This window comes from Rhinopithecus roxellana, chromosome 12 (genome assembly GCF_007565055.1).
Source record: "Rhinopithecus roxellana isolate Shanxi Qingling chromosome 12, ASM756505v1, whole genome shotgun sequence".
NCBI classification, from domain to species: domain Eukaryota; kingdom Metazoa; phylum Chordata; class Mammalia; order Primates; family Cercopithecidae; genus Rhinopithecus; species Rhinopithecus roxellana.
Genome location: NC_044560.1, coordinates 104,965,538 through 104,987,063, shown reverse-complemented (window position 1 = coordinate 104,987,063; position 21,526 = coordinate 104,965,538). Strand labels below are relative to the sequence as shown.

The 21,526-nt window shown below is 53.6% G+C and overlaps 1 protein-coding gene across 1 annotated transcript in view; it reads right to left on the bottom strand.

The window, feature by feature from the left end:
* Positions 1–21,153, bottom strand: part of PPP1R37 (protein phosphatase 1 regulatory subunit 37) — a 56,144-nt gene extending 34,991 nt beyond the window's left edge. Inside the window, 1 exon segment of the mRNA XM_030913054.1 lies at positions 20,609–21,153. Within this exon segment, the coding sequence (XP_030768914.1) occupies positions 20,609–20,810 (202 nt within the window). The 5' untranslated portion in view covers positions 20,811–21,153.
* Between the last annotated feature and the right edge of the window lie 373 nt (positions 21,154–21,526).

Sequence of the window (21,526 nt, the reverse complement as noted above, 5' to 3'; positions counted from 1 at the left end):
TCTCTGTGAAGACCCTGCCGGCTGCACATCCCCAGCCCTGCACACTATGAAAGGGGTGTGTAGTTAGGCACTGATTCTTCTCTAAGCTGTCGAGGGCAGGAGCTGTGACCCCTCCCTCTGCCACAGAGCCCAGCACAAGTAAAGGAATCTTGGACACTCAGGCATCAGGGAAAGTATGAGGCTTTGGGCTCACATGGCCTTGGGGTTCAGGTCCTGGATACTGGAATCCATTTCTTCCTCTTGATCCCAACTGCCTCAAGCTCAACAGTACCTGCTTCACCAAGTACCTACCTGCTTCACCCAGCACCTGCTCTGTGCCCCGGGCAGGGTCATGCTGGAAACAGCGTCCAAGATAACCCTAACCCTGGTCTCTGTCCACACAGGGGTCCTAGTCTGGTCAGGAAGGCAGACTCATCCCCAGACAGTGACAAGCCAGAGTAGGCAGAGCTGGGGCAAAGGAAACCCCTAACCCAGACTAGGGGTTGGGGGCGTCCTGAAAGAGGGACCATCTAACACCACTGGCCACTGGAGGGCAGGAACTGTGAGTCTTGTTCGCATTGCCCCCCAGAACATAACTACACCAGGCACAAGCAGGCGCTCCCCTAAGCAGGTGCTGAAAGACAGACAGCCAGGAAGGAGACTCTTGGAGAGTGAGCAGGAATCAGTCAGGCAAAAGGAGGTAAGAGCCACTTCAGAAAGACTGGCATTACCTTGAGAAGCCAAACGTACTCGTCAGTTATGACCGGCAATTCTGCTTCTAGCTCCAGACTCTAGCGAAAGTCTTGCTCACGCCCCAGGTGAAATGTATCAGAAGGTAATGCCAGGCCTGTAATCCCAGCACCCCAGGTAAAATGTATCAGATGGAATCCATGCCTGTAATCCCAGCACTTTGGGAGGCCGAGGCGGGTGGATCACTTAAGATTAGGAGTTCGCAACCAGCCTGATCTGACATGGTGAAACCCATCTCTACTAAAAATACAAAAAAATTAGCCAGGCCTTGTGGCAGGAGCCTGTAATCCCAGCGACTCGGGAGGCTAAGGCAGGAGTATAGCCTGAATTCGGGATGCAGAGGTTGCAGTGAGCTGAGATTATGCCATTGCACTCTAGCCTGGGTGACAGAGCGAGACTGCCTCAAAAGAAAAAAAAAAAGAAAAAGCAAGACCCAGGAATTTACTCACAACACAATACCATGTTTATGAAACTCAAAAACAGGCAAAACTAAACACCATGCTTTTCAGCATGCAGACATGGTTGATAAAACTTTTAAAAAGGCCACCTGATGACCCTTTCCCTTTTTACTAAACCTGATACACCTGTTCCCCTCCCCTCAAAAAATAAAACACACAGAATGACAATGACGACAGTCAGGACAGTGGGCTCCCTCCACCCACCCAGAGGCAGTGGTGAGTTAATGGCAATGTTCTCACTCTGAAATTGGGAAGAAGGCTCACAGGTCTTCAACATATTACACTTCAACAACTTACACGTACATTACATACACATTCCATATGTCAAGAAGATAAATGGGCCGGGCAAGGTGGCCCATGCCTGTAATCCCAGCACTTTGGGAGACTGAGGCAGGCGTATCACATGAGGTTAGGAGTTCGAGACCAGCCTGGCCAACAAGGCAAAACCCCAACTCTACTAAAAAAATACAAAAGTTAGCCGGGCATGGTGGTGCGCGCTTATAATCCCAGCTACTCAGGAGGCTGTGGCAGGAGAGTCGCTTGAACCCAGGAGGCAGAAGTTGTGGTGAGCCGAGATTGCACCACTGTACTCCACTCTGGAGGACAGAGTAAGACTCTGTCTCAATTAAAAAAAAAAAAACTAATAATAATAATTAAGGCCGGGCGCGGTGGCTCAAGCCTGTAATCCCAGCACTTTAGGAGGCCGAGACGGGTGGATCACGAGGTCAGGAGATTGAGACCATCCTGGCTAACACGGTGAAACCCCATCTCTACTAAAAAAAAAAAATACAAAAAAACTAGCCGGGCGGTGTGGCGGGCGCCTACAGTCCCAGTTACTCGGGAGGCTGAGGCAGGAGAATGGCGTAAACCCGGGAGGCGGAGTTTGCAGTGAGCTGAGATCCGGCCACTGCACTCCAGCCTGGGCGACAGAGCGAGACTCCATCTCAAAAAAAAAAAATAATAATAATAATAATTAAAAAGCAGAAGGGAGGGAGAAGAGTGTTGCAACAGAGAGAACAGCATGTGCAAAGGTTCAGAGGAAAAAGAGCCCTCGGAGCCTTGGGGAGCTGAAGATCACTGTCAGGGTCAAATGAAGCATACAGGCAAGACAATCCGGCAGAGGACTTAGCAGAGCTGGGGGCATCAAGGTGCTTGACAAGGGTTTGCTGAGTCATTTAGTGGATCAATGCTTCCTAGCACTGCCACCCACCCAAGTCCTCGGTAGGTGACAGGGCCAGGCTGGGGAAAGGGGGCCTCTGAGGAAAGCCCAGTGCTCATTGGGAGACATTCAGTCCTGCCAGAACCAAGCAGGCTATTTCAGGCCACCTGCCTCAGGCTTCTGGTCATGGGTACCAGATGGCCATCTGAATTCAGAGACTTTGGGAGTGCTTCAGTTTGGAATTTTAGAAACTGTAAGCTGTTTACTGGTCCAGCAAAGCCTCCAGTGATGGAAATCAGGTGCTTGGAATTTCTTACTGCCCTCACCTCCCTCATCCATAACAAGAGGGTAATGCCACCAACCCTCAGAGGTCTGTTTGGCAACTAAAGAACACATTCATTCATTCTTTACGCAACAACTTGGGCTAGGCAGACAGCCGTGAACAAAACAGGGCTGGTCCCTGCCCTCAAGGACTAACTGTGAGGAAGGCAAACAAATCACACAAAAATTTACCAGTTATAAGAAGAAAGTGTATATTACAGGGAAAAAAGGAAGGGATACAAATTTCGATTTTGAGGAATAGTTAGAAAAGACCCATAAAAGAAAGGAACATTTCAACTGAGACCTAAAAGCTGAGTAAAAGTAAGAAATGTGGCCAGATGCGATGGCTCACGGCTGTAATCCCAGCACTCTGGGAAGCCAAGGCAGGAAGATCACTTGAGCCCAGGAATTGGAGACCAGCCTAGGCAACACAGGGAAACCCTGTCTCTACAAAAAATCCAAAAATTAGCCAAGTGTGGTGGTATGTGCCTGTGGTCCCAGCTACTAAGAAGGCTGAGGCAGGAGGATCACTTGGGCCCAGGAGATCTAGGCTGCAGTGAGCCATGATTGCGCCACTGCACCGCAACCTAGGAGACAGAGCAAGACTGTCCACCACCCCCCCCCAAAAAAAAAGGAATTCATTAATCCCTTCAAATATTTATCTAGTGTCTACTCTATGCCAGGCTCTATTCTAGGTGCCAGGCTACACAAGTGAACAAAACAGCCAGACATCCCATCTCAAGAAGCTTACACTGGAGGGGGACACGAGGTCATAAGCCAACAGGAGCCACACAAAAGTCCAGGCCACCCTTCCAGACAGAGGGAAGAGTCGGCTCTGAGGACTCTCCAACGGGGCAGAGGGGCAGCAGAGCTGAGGCTGCAAGTGGGCGACAGATCCTCAGGGCAAAGAATGGTATTACTGAAGGGTCAGGAAGCCACTGGAAGGAAACAGTACATGACACATGGGACCCTCATACAAAGGGTACTGACGATGTGGTGGCCATGGCCGTGGGAGATGAGGGAGTCTGGGCTCCTGCTGAAACTTGAGGCTCCTGGGACGTGCTGAGCCTCCATAGCTATGGTGGGCTGGATGTGTCCAGGGACCCAGGCAGGACTGCTCTGGCTTCTGCCATCTTCTGCAAAGGATTATGACCTCAGCAAGTGACCAATGACCCCAAGTAGCAGTTTTCTTATCTACAAAAATGTGGGGCACCAACAGGTTCACCGGGTCGCTCGGTCTGGTGCTCAGCAAACGGGGCTGGAGTTGTGGTTACAGTGGACCCTCTAACCTGCTAACCCTTTTCCCAGGCTGGGCCTCCACTAAAGCACCCTCTCTCCTACACTGCAGGGCTTCCAAGGCCTATGCTGCCACTGCCTCCTCTGCCCTCTCTGAGGCCCCCAGCCCTGTGTTCCTCCATTCCAAGCTGTTCACACTGAGATAGGGCTTTGCTATGAAGACTCAGTGAAATAGCAGAGAAGAGAAAGTGCTTCTTTTTAGTGTCCTGTCCCCCTGCCCCCCCATCTTTCCTGCAAGACAAATGATAAATGAGGACAAATATATGTGCACAATAAAATTACATCTATCTTCAATAGAAAAGGAGTCCTCATAAAAGGTCCGAAAACAAAAATAGGCAAAGGTCATGAAGAACCAATTCCCAAAACCATGTAACATGTTAACAATAAACAGGTTAGGTCAGGCACAGTGGCTGATGCCTGCAATCCCAGCACTTTGGGAGGCCGAGACAGAAGGATCACTTGAGGCTAGGAGTTCGAGACCATCCTGGGCAACATAGTGAGACCTCATCTCTACAAAAAACACAAAAAGGCTGGGCGCGGTGGCTCACGCCTGTCATCCTAGACTTTGGGAGGCCAAGGTGGGTGGATCACCTGAGGTCAGGAGTTTGAGACCAGCCTGACGAACATGGAGAAACCCTGTCTCTACAGAAAATGCAAAATTAGCTGGGCGTGGTGGCGCATGCCTGTAATCCTAGCTACTTGGGAGGCTGAGGCAGGAGAATTGCTTGAACCCGGGAGGCTGAGGTTGTGATGAGCAGAGATCGTGACACTGCACTCCAGCCTGGGCCACAGGAGTGAACTCCACTTAAAAAAAAAAAAAAAGGCCGGGCGCGGTGGCTCAAGCCTGTAATCCCAGCGCTTTGGGAGGCCGAGACGGGCGGATCACGAGGTCAGAAGATCGAGACCATCCTGGCTAACATGGTGAAACCCCGTCTCTACTAAAAAATACAAAAAAAAAAACTAGCCGGGTGAGGTGGCGGGCGCCTGTAGTCCCAGCTACTCGGGAGGCTGAGGCAGGAGAATGGCGTAAACCCGGGAGGCGGAGCTTGCAGTGAGCTGAGATCCGGCCACTGCACTCCAGCCCGGGCGACAGAGCGAGACTCCGTCTCAAAAAAAAAAAAAAAAAAAAAAAATATATATATATATATATATATATATAACAAAACCAAAGTTAACTGGTAGTCAAAAGAACGCTCACTAAAACAAGACACCATCTTAACATCAAGGCACCCACATCCAAATAGTATTCATTCAATCATTAAAAAAAAAATCTGGCCAGGCGCAGTGACTCACGCCTGTAATCCCAGCACTTTGGGAGGCTGAGGCAGGCAGATCACCTGAGGTCAGGAGTTTGAGTCCAACCTGGCCAACAGTGAAACCCTGTTTCTACTAAAAATACAACAATTAGCCGGGTGTGGTGGTGCATGCCTATAATCCCAGCTACTTGGGAGGCTGAGGCAGCAGCTTGAGCCTGGGAAGTGGAGGATGCAGTGAGCCAAGATTGCGCCACTGCACTCCAGCCTGAGTGACAGATTGAGACCCTGTCTCTGGCCATGGTTTAAACTAAGAAGCAGAAAAAAAGAGAGAGACTCTCTCTCATAAAAAAAATCTAAAGCTACAGTGTTGACTATGACGACAGAACCCTAGCCCTCAACACTCACTGTCCAACGTGGGCACAGTCGGTATCTGAGACTTCCAATGTTCCTTCCCTTTGACCTGGTAAAATCACCTTCTAAGAATTTTTTCTGAGAAGGCTACCCATGTGATGAACATGAAGATTTATGGACAAGGACGAACATCATTGCATTATTGATGCAACTGAAAACTGGAAAAGACCTAAATGCTCAGCAATGCGGAAATGGCTAGAATGAATTACAACAGCCCAATGATGTACTTTAAATCATGCTTTCTAAAAAAAACAGAAAAATGAAGTGCAAAAGCAGGATATTCAACTGTATCTACAGTATCCTCACAGCTTTATTTTTATCTAGCTGTGGCTGTGAATGTAGCCAGAGAGAAGAGACGGGAAGGAAATGCACTGGCATTACACACTGAAAACATCCCAGGTGGTGCAAATCACTCAGCTAAGAAGTCCTGCATCCGGGATACATATATATAGAACTCTCACAACTCAATAATAAAGGGACAAATTATTTATTTATTTTTGAGGCAGGGTCTCCCTCTGTCACCTAGGCTGGAGTCCAATGGCAAGATAATAGCTCACTGCAGCCTCAACCTCCAGGGCTCAAGCAATCCTCCCACATTAGACTCCCAGGTAGCTGGGACTACAGGCATGAGCCACCAGGCCTGGCTAATTTTTTCATTTTTAATTTTTTTTTTTTTTTTTGAAACGGAGTCTCGCTCTGTCGCCCAGGCTGGAGTGCAGTGGTGCGATCTTGGCTCATTGCAAGCTCCGCTTGCCGGGTTCCCGCCATTCTCCTGCCTCAGCCTCTCTAGTAGCTGGGACTACAGGCGCCCGCCACCATGCCCGGCTAATTTTTTGTATTTTTAGTAGAGACGGGGTTTCACCGTGTTAGCCAGGATGGTCTCGATCTCCTGACCTCGTGATCCGCCCGCCTCGGCCTCCCAAAGTGCTGGGATTACAGGCATGAGCCACTGCGCCCGTTCAATTATAGAGATGGGATCTCACCATGTTGTCCAGGCTGGTCTTGAACTCCTGGGCTCAAATGATCTGTCCACCTTGGCCTCCCAAAGTGCTGGGATTACAATTGTGAGCCACTGTGCCTGGCCCCCCCTTTTTAAATAGAGACCAGATCTTGCTATGTTGTCCAGGCTGGTCTCGAACTCTTCAGCCTCCCAAAGTGCTGGGATTACAGGCATGAATCACTGTGCCCCCAGCTGGCTCAATTTAAAAATGGACAAAAGAACTAAAAAGACATTTCTCCAAAGAAGATACACAAGTGTTCAGTAAGCATATAAAAAGATGCTAAGGCCGGGCGCGGTGGCTCAAGCCTGTAATCCCAGCACTTTGGGAGGCCGAGACGGGCGGATCACGAGGTCAGGAGATCGAGACCATCCTGGCTAACACGGTGAAACCCCATCTCTACTAAAAATACAAAAACTAGCCGGGCGAGGTGGCGGGTGCCTGTAGTCCCAGCTACTCGGGAGGCTGAGGCAGGAGAATGGCGTGAACCCGGGAGGCGGAGCTTGCAGTGAGCTGAGATCCGGCCACTGCACTCCAGCCCGGGCGACAGAGCGAGACTCCGCCTCAAAAAAAAAAAAAAAAAAAAGATGCTCAACATCATCAGCCATAAGGAAATGCAAATCAAAAGCACAACGAAGCCTGAGCAACATAGTGCAACCCCATCTCTACAAAACAATTAAAAGTAAGAAAATCAGCCAGGCGTAGTGGCTTGTGCCTGTGGTTCTAGCTAATTTGGAGGCTGAGGCAAGAGGATCACTTGACCCTGGGAGGTGGAGGCTGCAGTGAGCTAGGATTGCATTACTGCACTCCAGCCAGGGCGACAGAGCAAGACCTCATCTCAAAACAAACAGACTGGGCGCTCACGCCTGTAATCCCAGCGCTTTGGGAAGCTGAGGTGGGTGGATCATTTGAGGTCAGGAGTTCAAGACCAGCCTGGCCAACATGGTGAAACCCTGTCTCTACTAAAGATACAAAAAAATTAGCTGGGCATGGCAGCGCATGCCTGTAATCCCAGCTACTTGGGAGGCTGAGGCATGAGAATCGCTTGAACTTGGTAGGCAGAGGTTTCAGTAAGCCAAGATCCTGCCACTGTACTCCAGTCTGGGCAACAAGAGCGAAACTCTGTCTCAAAAATAACAAAAAAACAAAAACAAAACAAAACAAAAAAACAGCTGGAGGGGTGGCCGAGGACAGCAGCAGGAGCCTGGATCCCAGTGTCAGGGCATCCTTGGGTAAGTGCCACCCCTCTCTGGTTACCCCTCCACCCCTGAGATGAGAAAAGCGCTGGTGCCAGCTCTGGATTCTTTTGACTGCACCAGAAGGCAGTAAGCACAAGCACCTGGACCTAAGAGCTGGTGGTAGGACATTCAGTCAGATGGCCCCGCCTGCCGGTGCCTGCTCCACCCCAGGACTAGACAGGATCAGGCCACTGTCAGACTTGGGCACTCTAAGCTGGGCTCCATGAGGGCGTCATCCCTCGGCTCTGCCAGCACCAGCCCCAACTCCATTTTAATGAACAACATTCACTGAACTGCTCTGTGCCTGGAGCTGTGCAGGGGACACAGCAGGGACCGAGACAGCTCCGGCCCTGACCCCCTGGGACTTGTAGTCCAGTGGGGAACACAGGTCCAGGCACAGCAAGGAAGGTGGCCCTCCAGGGAAACGGAGCACTGGCTGTTCATTGTGATCACAGCAGACAGAACCAGGCCAGGAAGCAAGGATCCCAAGCCTGAGACAGAAGGAGAGTGAGAACAGAGTCATGGAGGCTTGGCTGGGTGGCCAGTTGCCCCTGACACCTGTGACACGTGGGTCACAGGGAATGGGGAAGTAGGTCACCTGCCACAAAGGTAGAAGGCAGATCAGTTACCAGAACCTTGCCTGCCACTCCATGACTGGGAGGAGGCCCTGGGATCCACTCACTCCCTAAATGGTGCGGTGTCCTACAAAGGCAAGTGTCCTGGCCTATGACCCCCAGCAACTCAACAGAAAAGACAGGCCTGTTTGCCAGTCCTGCGCTGCCATTCCCACCAGGCTGGCAGGGGGGACACCAAAGGCAGGCTTGGTACTCCCCTCCGTAAAGCTCCTCCTCCTCCTCTCTGCCCACTTCCTTTTCTCGACCAGGGACTCTCTGAGCTGCTCATGGCAAGGACTAAGACCCAGCATTGTATGCCACTTCCTTCTCCACCTGCCATATTTGCATGGCTGCCCAGAGCCAAACCCAGTGCCACATGGTCTGGGCACTGGGGAATATACTGGCACCAAACCCAACCCACCACTGCCTGGTGATGCTTCCAGTGCGGGGCCAAGAGTATCCGCAGGCCCGCCGATAAGCAGATCACTGGCCACCTGATGGAGAGCCCATTAGGAGGGCCAGGAAGGAAGGGTTTGCTGGCACCTGAAAGATCAGCCAGAGCCAGGTGTGGGTGGGGCCAGCCTTCCAGGAGAGGGTGTGGGGAGCTGCCTGCATGTTCTAGGACTGAAAGGAATCCACGATGGCTTGAACCCAGTGAGTGCATGGCAAGGTGATCTTGGTCGTGGCTGGCGATGGTGGCAGGAGCCAGGTTATACCTGAGCTTCCTAACCTGTTGCAGGGACGATGGATCAGAGGGAAAGGCAGCAGGGAAGTCACAAAGTGTGATGTGAAACAGGAATAGCAAAGTCTGCTTTTCAAGAATGCTGTGGCTGCTAGGTGGGAGGTGGGCTGGAGAGGCAGCAGGAGAGCCATCGGGAGGCCCTTCCACCTGGCATGGTGGGGACAGCAAAGTGGAGGCAAAACAGATGCTGGTTGGCAAGGAATGAAGAAATGAATGCAGGAAAAAGTGACTCAGTGAACAAAATCTTCCTTCCCCACACCCTATGCTCCCCGACTGTCCTGAGCCCCGTGCCTGGGTTACAAGGGCTTTGCGGCGTCCGGCCTGGGTGCCCATCAGCAGTCCCACTTTGCCCGGAGTCCCTGAGGTTCCTGGAGGCGTTCAGTGGTTCCACTCCTCCCAGGAGCCAGATGGACAGGATGCAGTCCTCTGCAGCGCTGGTTCAGGGAGGGGAGATGGGCCCAAACAAGTAACAACAGAGCGAGGAGGCGCCATGGGAACCCAGAGAGCAGAGCAGAGCTTTGTCAGGGGATTAGACAAGGGCTTGCCTAGGAGGCAGCACGGGACGGGTAACGGGAGTTGGTCAGGAAGGGCAGGGGACTAGCGAGGGGCCTGGCGCCTACGCTAGGAGGCTGGATGTTCTTTGGGAAAGGCCTCCCACACCAGGCCCAGGGGTGTGGACTTTGTCCTGTAGTTACGGTGGAGCCCTGGGGGCTTTCTGAAACAGAACAGAGGATCAGAACCATTCAAGCTGCCGGGCTAGAACCGAGCTGCTCCTCTACTACCTGTGTGGCCTTGGCACCTCTGTGAGCTTGTTTCCTCCTCCAAGATTAACGATGCGTTTAAAGAGCTTCGCCCTGGTAAGTGCTCCATAAATGGGAGCTGTGAGTACCAACACCTCCATCACCACCACCAGGAGGCATGACCCCTGCAGAGAGTCACTTCCCTGCAGCGTGCTTTCACCTTTTGGCAGCCCCACTCTCCCACCTTCCCTCCCTGTTGTCCTGGGGAACCAAGCGAGTTCAGCTGTGACAGTCCTTTGCTTTGCAAAAGGGAAGGCTGCACAGGACGCAAGCAGCTCTCCACTACATCACTGACGGCAGCTGGTGAAAGCCTCGGAGACCGCGGAGAGAGGGAGGGGTGGGTGTGAAGGTGGCACACGAGTCTGACCCCGGTGGGTCTCAAGCGCCAGCTTGCTAGAGGAGCCCGCCCACCTAACCAGGGAACACATTCCCAGCTGGAACCCAACCAGCCCTGAGGGGAGCATCTGACTGCAGGGCTCCCGACCCAGGCTTCCGCTGCGAAGGGAGATGGGTGCTCGGCAAGTCACATGAGCCGTGCGGCTGTCAGCAGACACTTCCAAACCTCCACCCCCAACTTGAGGCAACTGCTCAGTGCCAGCTGCCTAGAGGAAGGGAAGGGGTGAGAACAACTTTTGAGTGCCTACTGTGTACCTCCATCCACCACCAATTCATCCAGTGTGACAGCCTGCGGAGGGCCAGGCACCATAGAGGGTGCTGGAGACACAGGTGAGCCAAGACAAAGATGGGTCCTGCCTTCACGGACCTTCCTACTCAATGTAGGAAATACCCAAGCATGATGGATCTCTCGAATTCCTTTTGGCACCCAGCCTCTGAACCCCCTTCCTGCAATTAGGGAACCCCCTCCACATCTCCCACCTCCTCTAAGCTGAAACAGCAGACCCCAGTCTTCTGTGTGGCTCCAGTCCAGGAGTCCAAGTGGGCTCAGCCCCAGAGGAGCTGATGTAACAGGAGCAGCATCAGCTAGACACTGGATGTACGGTGTGCTCCTGCTGGCGTGGGCCCCAGGCCTGGCTCTCTGGTCTTCCCAGAGAGTCTAAAAACTTTGAAAGAGAGTCCTCATCTGGCAAAATGGCTTCACAAATGGGGAAAGTGGTCCAGGGAGGTCAAGGGACTTGCCCAAGGTCACACAGCCCAAGTGTGGAGGAGCCGAAATCACTCAGGCAGATGATCCTACCCAGATGAGGCAGGTTGGCCCCACCTGCCTAACCCTTACAGCCCCAGGAGGCAGGAACCAGTCAAGTTCAGGGCAGCGGCCACCTCCTTCAACTTTCCCATGTCCTCATGAACACCTGCAACAGCCAGCTACTGTTCCAGCTGCGTTCCAAGTAGAGGCTAATTTAATCATCAATCCCCATACAAATGGGGACACTGAGGCAAAGAAGCTGGGTGATTCGCCCAAGGGCAGAGCTGGGACTGGCACCCGGGGGCTCCTGCACTTCCTCCTGGGTTACTGCCATTTCAGACATGGAACGAGGCCCGCTGCGGGCTCCAGTCTCCTCCCGGAACCCTTGGGCCAGATGTGATTTAGAATCAGAATTTTCTGGATTTTGTAAGACTGACAGACACTGATATTGCACTAAGCCACCAGAGGGGTCTGGGATGGTCTGTAGAGCTTTCTGGATCTGGGTACTGTGAGACCTGAAGGGACTCTGAAAGTGAGGTCACTGGAGGAGGTCACTGGACTTCACAGCCCACACGCCTCCCACAGCCCATGCAGGGGCAGGATGTCCCAAGCAGGCCAAGGACAAACTGGCTTGGGGAGCACGAGGGAAGGGACTCAGAGACCCAAGGAGAGAAGGGAAGAGGAAAAGCAGTCATCTCAGAGGTGCTATAGGGAACAGTGGCAACGGCAAACCTGTTGGTGGAGGGAGGGCTCAGAGCAATCTGAAGAAGAATCAATGAAGTCAAGTGTCAACTATTAGCCAACATGAGGCTAAGCTAAGCCTATAGCCTCTGGGCTCCTGGCTCACGGCCCCTCCCTGGTCTCCCTGTCTCAGTCTCACCCCATTCATGTTACCCCCACCCAGGGTTCTGTTAAAAACACTCACTATGCCCCTCCTTTTTTCTTTTGAGACAGGGTCTCGCTCTGTCACATAGGCTGGAGGGCAGTGGTGTGACCACAGCTCACTAAAGCCTTGACCTCCTGGGCTCAAGTGATCCTCCCACCTCAGCCTCCTGAGTAGCTGGGACTATAGGTGCACACCACCATGCCTGGCTAATTTTTGTCTTTTTTACAGAGAGGTCTCGCCATGTTGCCCAAGCTGGTCTTAAACTCCTGGGCTTCAGCAATCGTCCCGCCTGGGCCTCCCAAAGGGCTAAGATGACAGGCGTGAGCCCCCCACACCCAGCCCAGGCCCTTTCTTAAGCCCTCTGGAGCTCCCTGCTAGCGCAGCCCATAAGGCCCCACACAGCAGTCTCTCCTGCCTCCTCCAGCCTCACCTCTGACCCGCCTGCCTCCACCTCAACTAAGTCTGGCTTTTTTCTGTTCTTCAGACGTACCAGGCTGGTTCTCTCTGCCTTCCACCCCTGGTGCACACCTCCCGCTGCTCCTCACCTGGCTAACTGCTGGATTTCCTTGTTGACATCCCTTCTAGGAAGCTGCCTCTGCCCTGCCCTCCTGCACACCCTGTGAACCCTCCCTAATCTGAGTCCTCGGCAGCCTGGTTTGTTGATAATTCTTTACTGTGTGTCTCCCTCACTTGACCGTGACCCCCATGGAAGCACGGACTGGGCCTGTCTTCTGCCCTGACTCGCAACACGTGTCACTGCCATACCATGCTGAATGCATGACTGGTTACGGGGTCACCAAGTCACTCATGCAGCAAGAATATATTGAGCGCCTACCACGTACCAGACACTGTGTAGCACAGGAGGAACATGTCCCAGAGGCCAAGGGTCAGAACAGCGGGCAATGCCGAGGACAGAGGCGCAGCACAAATCTCCAGGGGCTCAAGCTGTCCACGAACCACAGTGACCCCCTCCTGCATGCCCACCAGGCTGGGCCCTTACCCCACCTGTTTCTATTTCTCATCCCTGCCACAACACCACAAAGCCAGCACTGTCACCTCTATCTTATAAACAATTCTGGGTTATAGATGAAGAGACTATGCACCCTGCACTGAACACGGCCACTTGCCTCCAAGCACTCAGCTGCCACACAGGGGTTACTGTGCAGGCTTCGGCGCCAGGCTGGCTGCCTGGGTTTGAATCCCAGCTCCACCACTTACCGGCTGTGTGACCTCAGGAAAATTACTTTACCTCTACAGGCCCCATTTCCTCATCTATAAATTGGGGCAAACAGCACCTGCCTCCTGGGGTGGCTGTGATATCTAAATGCGATAATACAGGAAAGGCACTTAGACCAGTGCCTGGTACAGGCACGTGGAAGGCAAGGACTGATGACAACTAAGGTCAGCCAGAGGGCAGGGATTTAACCTGCCCTGCCCCCATGCCCCACTGCAGCAGGCGGCCTGCCCAGCTTGAATTTCTGCAGTTACCTTAAGGCAAGCATTTCAATGCTCACCTATTAATTTGCTCCAAAACAAGTCTTTGAGGTCAATGCCAGCCACCCCTGAACTGAGGTCTGAAGGCAGGCTTGGGACTGAGTGATGGATGGCGGAGCAAAGCACACAGACAGCCAAGCGAGGTTCTCAGAACGACCCGGGGAGCTTTTTGTAAAAACAGGTTTCTGGCCTTCACACCCAGTGACTGCTCCAGCTGCAGCCCGTCCAACACAGGGCATTTGGCCCCACGGTTCCTAATCCTCTTGGAGCCGGATGCCTATGAAGGTTCGCAGAGCCCCAATACTCGCTCCCAGAAACACATGCACATGCACTCCCGCTGATGCACTCAATGCTGGTTACTGAGTGCCAGCTGGGGGCCAGCTTCGCGTACTCTTCCGGGAGTCAGAATGGGCGCTAAAGCCTGTCTGTAGGTCCCTGAGGAAGAGCCCTCGTCCTGGCACCAACTGGATTAACTACCACAAAAAGGTTTCCTGTAAATCCCACCATAGGGTGTTTGATCAGAGGAAAGCACCCCATTCCTTCGGACATGTGTCCCGTGCCCGAGCCCTCCTGTGTGCTAGACTAGGGTCACAGAGGTGACTCACACACAGTCTTTGTCCTTGAAGGGGGAAACAGATGTGAGCACAGGCACAAGGAATCAGGCAGCCCACCTGCATGTGCAGGCACAAAGAGCGGCGAGTCACAGTGTGCAAAGGGCCTGGGAGGGCAGAGGACAGGCACCGGCACAATAGTACCGCTAACCCGATCGTGTTCCAACAGGGCGGGGGCTGGGGCGGTGGAGCCCCCACTCCAGAGGAGACTCAGGCTTAGGGAGGAGCTGCGACTTGTCCAAAGTCATCAGCCAATGTAGGCAGAGGCTGGGACTAAAACGGCCAGTGTGGAATCTTAGTACCCCTGCTGCCTCTCCTGCTAGTGAGCTGAAACATGCTGATTTAGTTTTAGCTCAGAGAGGCTGGGCAACTTGTCCATGGTCACACAGCTTGGCAGGCACAGTTGGGCCTGGAGGTCAGGGACTGCTGGAGCACGCAGCCTGGAGGAGAGGGCCCCTGAGAGAAAGCAGGGATGCTGACGCGGGAGACTGTAGGGGAAAGAGGAGTACAAACATACAACACAGACAGGAAACAGAAACGAAAGGTTAGGGCTACAGGTGCGGGCAGAGGAGCAGTGACGATGGGAGTAACAAGGGAGGCATTTGCTGAGCATTTACTATGGATCAGGCACTGCGTTCTCTCACTTAATCCTCCCAATCACCCTATGAGGACATACTTCTGTCAGCTGCATTTTAGACACAGAAAAATCGAGGCAGAGAGAACAATCGCCAAAGTCACGTGGCTGCTCAGTGGCAGGGTCTACTTGCCAACTCCAGCAGCAGGAGGTGGAGCTGGGCCCAGATGGAAATCTGAGCAGATGCATCAATCCCCCTTGACCCCATTCCCTGCTCCCTAGCAGCTCCACCACGAATGCTAAAGCAAGCTGGTTCTCTAACCCAGGGCCTCTTTCCACCACTGACAGATGCGTGTCTACCTGTCCAACCTGTTTCTAGGGCTAAATCTGCAGCACGGGTTTCAATAGCAAACAGTATGGCATTTCCATGCCATAAGATCCGCATTTAAGAACACCCTGCCCCCACCGCTACCTCTGCCCTCCAAAGCTCAGGTGGCCAGACATGGTAGCATGCCTGGACCCCCTCACCCTGCCCTGCAGACACCTTGACTTCACACGAGGAGCTTCCTGGTGGGCAAACCCCCAACGCACACACACTGGAGGACTGATGGTCAGGGAGCAGGGAGTGAGTCACCAGCAGGACTGGAGGAGGGGAGATGAGTCTCCCGGACTGTGGCTGCTGTCATGTGCTCTCATCACAAGTCCCTCTCACATGCCTATCTTTCCAACCCCACAGAGTTCAGCTGGGGCTGGGGAGACCAGCCGAGCCTCAGGTCATTCCTGCAGTTTGGCCTAATGGGTTCCTTGTGTAAGTCTGGCCTTGGCCTTCAGAAGAGCTGAAGGGTCTGCCACAACATGACGGGGTGCAGTGCAGCCAGCTAGCCCCGCTCCCCACGGGCACCCAAGCGCCCAGCCTGACAGTGCTGAAGCAGCCTCTTTCACTCACGATCCCCAGCCTGCCTTCTCCCGGAGCTTCCCTGCTCATCTCCACACACCTGGCTGTGGCTTGCTGAGGGTGCCAGGTTCACCCTATCCTCTGACATCCTGGTGGTCTGCAGGGCAGGATCACTGGCCCTGTTTTACAGGTGAGGAAACGCAATGCTCTGCAAGAACCCATGCTTGCCAGAGGCCACAGAGCACGCTGCTGCCCCGCTGGTGTCCCCATGCCAGGCTGCTCGGGCCCCTGACATACGGCTACATGTCACTCTGCTAGGTGGCTTCCAGAAACCACCAGGCCTCATAGGCCCACAGGCGCTCATTCAACAACTGAGTGTCCTTGAGGAAAGCGGAGAAGGGGATGGACTCGGCCTCTGCTCTCCCATTCCAGCGCGGAAGAGACCACCACCAAGAAAACAAGCACGCAACAGAACATCAGATGTGTTCATATAATGAGGAAACGGCAGCCCCAGCAGGCGGAACCCCACTGCGGGGGATGGGAATCGGGAAAGGATGAGCCTGCGCAGGCTCGAGACCCTCCCTCACAATCCCCCTCCTCCAGATCACCTCATCTCCAGGAATCCCCAAACCCTGGGCCCCTGAAGGGCCTGAGGGAGCTCTTACCCTTAGGTAGACACCCCCGACAGCTCCCACCCGGCTGGGTCACCACTCGAGCCCCAGGGGCAAGGCTCTGCTGGAGGAGACCCCTGCACTGGGGACCCCCCAGTGCTGCCTTCTCCTCACCCAGGGGCGCTCCTCCACCCCTGGCCTGGGCAGCACTCCATTGCTAGCATGGCACAACAGCTTCCGGATGACTGAGTCTCCCCAATTCAGACCCGTCAGCTCTTCTGTCACCCCTTGGCCTTGGGGTTATGCCACCTTGCACTAAGTTCACAGCTCAAATAACACCCCCGTCCCTCCCCAGTTTACGAGATTGATGCCAACAAATCTCCCACCTTTGTTCCAAGACCAAGCAACTCCTCCCTGCAGTCCCCCGGCCCCAGACCCTCTGGCCTCTCACTTGGGTCTCCCCTTACACCCACTTTCTGTACCACAATTCCTCTTCTACACCCTGGCAAACCCTCCACCTCCCACAGCCCCATGGCCAGTGAACCACTCCACTGTCCTCCCCAGCATGGAGCCTATTCCGTGTTCCTTGCTATTCCCAGGCCCTTGGGTTTTCTGTCCTGCAAATCCTATTGTCCAAACTCACCAACTTCACCAGTGACCCCTCCCCTGCCCAGGCCCAAGATCACCCAACTCCTCACTGCCAGGGCAACTTCTCAAGCCCTCCTCTCTACCAGAATGGACCAATTCTTCCAGTCCAGTTCAGGCCATCACCTCTGCAGCTCAGACGCACGGACTCCTCCGGAGTGTGAGTCCCGACCAGGCCTTACTGCCCCTCTCTCAACCGCTGGAATGAGAGACTCCCCCAGCCGGGAGAGTGTTACCTGCTCTACCCCTTACCCAGGATAGACCAACCAGCACCCCTCCTCTAAACTCCTCTCAGCCAGGCTCCAACTGCCCGTCTTTTCTTGACAGACAGCCTTCTGACTCTCCAATTCTTTCACTGTCTCTTCGAGACTGTACATGAAAACAGACAAACAAACAAGCAAAACACAAATCTGCCTGGATGACAGCTGCTATTTACGTGGCAGAAATTTATGAGGACTATCTGACTTCATCCTCACAACTATCCCATGGTAAAATTTAGCACCTCCATTTGCAAAGAAAGAAACAGAGCCTTGGAGAGGAAACGTGGTTTACTGAATGAAAGCCAAACCTTTTCTGGGGAACTGCGGACCAGGAACTTTACCCCCCAATGCCCAATCTGTGCCAGACTCTCTTGCTGCCCTCACCCTGACCCTTCAGCCCACAAATTAACCATCTTCCTCCTCACCCCTCACTCCAGGCCCATGCACTGACTGCCAGCTCTCTTCTCTCCTGGAAGCCTCTGAAGCAGCCACATCCAGGCCCCACCCTATGCATGAACTCCTCTACACCAGCCCAAGATGACCAACACTGTCTTAATAACAATGACTGCCATCAAGAACGCTCACCCTATCTGATTCCTTTCCATATGTGACCTCATCCAGTCCTTGCCTAAATCCCGTGGCAAGAGTATTGCCACCTGCTTCACAGACGGGAAGACTGAGGCTCAGAAGTTAGGTAACCAGTCCGAGGTCTCAAAGGATCTGACCTGGAGCCTCTGCTCTTGAAACACCCTGCTCTGCCTCTCCAGGTCTTTCCCCTTCCTGCTCTGACTGGATACCACGCTATAGCCAGGGGCCATTCTGACTGTGGCCCGGTCCCAAACTAACCACCTATGACTGGGGCCTAGAGCCCAAGGAGTTGGCTGGCTCCCAATGACAAAAGTCTTTTTTTTTTTTTTTTTTTAAGACAGGGTCTTTGTCACCCAGGCTGCAGTTCAGTGGTGCAATCACAGTTTACTGCACTATTGACCTCCCGGGCTCAAGTGATCCTCCCACTTTAGCCTCCTGAGTAGCTGGGACTACAGGCATGTACCACCACATCTGGCTAATTTTTGTATATTTTGTAGAGACACGGTTTCACCTTGTTGCCCAAGCTGGTCTTGAACTCCTGGGCTCAGGTGATCCGCCTACCTTGGCTTGACAAAGCGCTGGGGTTACAGGCATGAACCACGGCGCCTGGCCCAAAAGTCTTAATTTAACCACTGTCTCTTTAAGAATAACTAGCCAACTTGGCCGGGCGCGGTGGCTCAAGCCTGTAATCCCAGCACTTTGGGAGGCCGAGACGGGCGGATCACGAGGTCAGGAGATCGAGACCATCCTGGCTAACACGGTGAAACCCCGTCTCTACTAAAAAATACAAAAAAAACTAGCCGGGCGAGGTGGCGGGCGCCTGTAGTCCCAGCTACTCCGGAGGCTGAGGCAGGAGAATAGCGTGAACCCGGGAGGCGGAGCTTGCAGTGAGCTGAGATCCGGCCACTGCACTCCAGCCTGGGCGACAGAGCAAGACTCCGTCTCAAAAAAAAAAAAAAAAAGAATAACTAGCCAGCTGGACACGGTGGCTCATGCTTGTAATCCCAGCACTTTGGAAGCCTGAAGTGGGCAGATCACCTGAGGTCAAGAGTTCGAGACCAGCCTGGCTAACATGGTGAAACCCCATCTCTACTAAAAATACAGACATTTTTAGCCAGGTGTGATGACAGGTGCCTGTAATCCCACATACTCAGGAGGCTGAGGCAGGAGAACCAGCCTAAGCGACAGAGGGAGACTCCGTCTAAAAAATTATAATAAGTAGTAACAAGTAGCCAAACTGTCATTCATGATGGACTCACTGTGTATTCGGTTTCCAGTTACCATGTTTCCCACCCTCACATCAAAGCCACCAATTCCTCCACTGTCCACAGACTGGCAACAGTTTCTCCCCTTAGGTAGAGCTGGCAGATCAGCTTCTACAGAACCATGACCAGTCTGATCCCTCACTTCATGGGCTCCACCCCAGGAGGACTGATAGACTTCTCCAGCACGAAATGGACTCAACACTGCCCTGCATGTCCCAAGCGACTTTCCACCTTCCCAGCCCTATGACTCCAACACTCCTTTCAGCTCCAACACTGACCTGACCCTCTCCAGTGGGCCAGTCCCCTCTCCCAACACTTCAAGCCGCCAAACTTCTTCAGTTGTCTCACCTGCTACTGGCCAGCAACTCCAATTCCTGACTTGATAACATCCCCCAATTCTTTTTTTTTCTTTCTTTGAGACGGAGTTTTGCTCTAGTCACCCAGGCTGTACAATGTCATGATCTTAGCTCATTGCAATCTCCACCTCCTGAGTTCAAGCGATTCTCCCTGCCTCAGTCTCCTGAGTAGATGGGATGACAGGCGAGCACCACCATGCCCGGCCAATTTTTGTATTTTTAGTAGAGATGGGGTTTCCCCATGTTGGCCAGGCTGGTTTTAAACTCCTGACCTCAGGTGATACACCCACCTTGCCCTCCCAAAGTGCTGGGATTATACGCGTGAGCCAATGCACCTGGCCATCCCCCAATTCTTTCTCAAGAAGGAACAAGAGGACCCTTCCGTAGCCATGCCCCAAACATCCTCTGCTCCTGAATGACTGAGAACCTTCCTTCTGCTTCTCTTTTTGTTGGAGGAGGAGGCTGCGGTAGGCGTTGGCTTTTCTTCTTAATACCACATTGCAGCCGGGGGCGATGGCTCACGCCTGTAATCCCAACACTTTGGGAGGCCAAGGAGGGAGGATAGCTTGAACCCAGAAGTTCGAGACCAGCCTGGGCAATGCAGTAAGACCTCCTCTCAATAAAAATGAAAACATAAAAGCCACACTGCCTCTGACTCAACCAACCACAAATGGACCACCACCTGTGCTCCTCTTCTGGGACCTTACCTTGACTCCCTTTTTACCAAGTCTTCTATAGCCACAGTCCAAGTTTATATTTCTCCCTCTTTCCAGCCAAGAAAGTGGCCAACACGACCACTCCTTGCCCCGAGACTTGCAGACCAGCAACTGAACCTTTTTTTACTCCCACAGACCCATCAAACTCTTTCAACTGCCCTTTCGGGGCCAGCGTTGACCCGCTCCTCCTCCCGACTGCTCTTTCTCTCCTTCTCTGGTGGAACTACGAACGCAAAGGCTGCCACACTCTACATCTGACAAACCACCAAACTTTCTTTAATTGCTCATCGTTTTAAACCCTAAAACGATCACCATCTTTGTCTCGGGTGGGTGGGGTGCGGCAGAAAGCACATACTTTTCACCTTCCCAACTCCATAGTCACTCCCTCTCTAACAGATGCCGGTTCTAAACTGACGACTGTCCCCTTATTCACCATTAGGTGCAATCTATTGAACGCCACCTCTGAGCCGGGCCCTGCACCGATCCCTCCCGACTCCCGGGTCCCCCTCGAGCCCGCCCCCGCTTCACCCGCGGTAGCTACCATGTCTCCAGGGGTCTTTGGGCTCCACTGCTCCAGACACGATATCCTCGTCGGACGGGAACGTGACGCGCTTGGCTGCAGCCTTGAGGCGCCCATCGGCTGGGGGCGATGCGGGGCTGGGAGACCCGGCCTCGGCAGGGGCCTCTTCAACGTCGCCGTCCGCGCCCGGCACGGGCGGCGCCTCCTGCGGCGGGATCTCCATAGCCGCCGCCGCCTCCTCACGGGGGCCCCGGGGACATGCCCCGGGCCCCGGATTTGTCTCTCCGGGCCCGCCCGCCGTCCCGGGGCATGGGCTCCGCCACTGCTTCAGGCGCCGCCTCCGTCCGCTCTCCTAGTCGTCGTAATCGTCGCCGCCGGGAGCCCAAGCGCGCCTCCGCCGAACCCCGCGCGCGCCTGCCCGTTCGCAGTCACACTTTCGCTCTAGGCTGGCGAGCCCACCGCTTACTATAAGAAGCAGAAAATCGATTTCAGCGACTTGCAGGTAGAGTTGTCCCGCGAGTGACATGAAGAGAGAAACAAAGGGCAGGAAGGGCCACTGAAAAAAGAAACGTGAGCAGCGAATCTGCAGAGCCAGAACTGCAGACTATGAGGGGCGGGGCGAGGTAGACGCCGTCTCCAAGAGCAGCGCGCAAGCGCGAAGCTGAGCCCACGCCTCCCCGCCTGAGTCCAGATAACGAATATTCAGCTCCCGCACATTCGTCAAGAGCCCAGGGAAATGGAGTGCAGAGAAATGAAAACACCTAGCGGGGCGCGGCGGCTCAAGCCTATAATCCCAGCACTTTGGGAGGCTGAGGCAGGAAGATCGTTTGAGTCCAGGAGTTCGAGACCAGCCTGGGCAACATAGCAAGGTCCCGTCTCTACAAAAAATTTAAAAATTAGCAGGGTCCGGTTACGGGAGCCTGTAGTTCCAGCTACTTG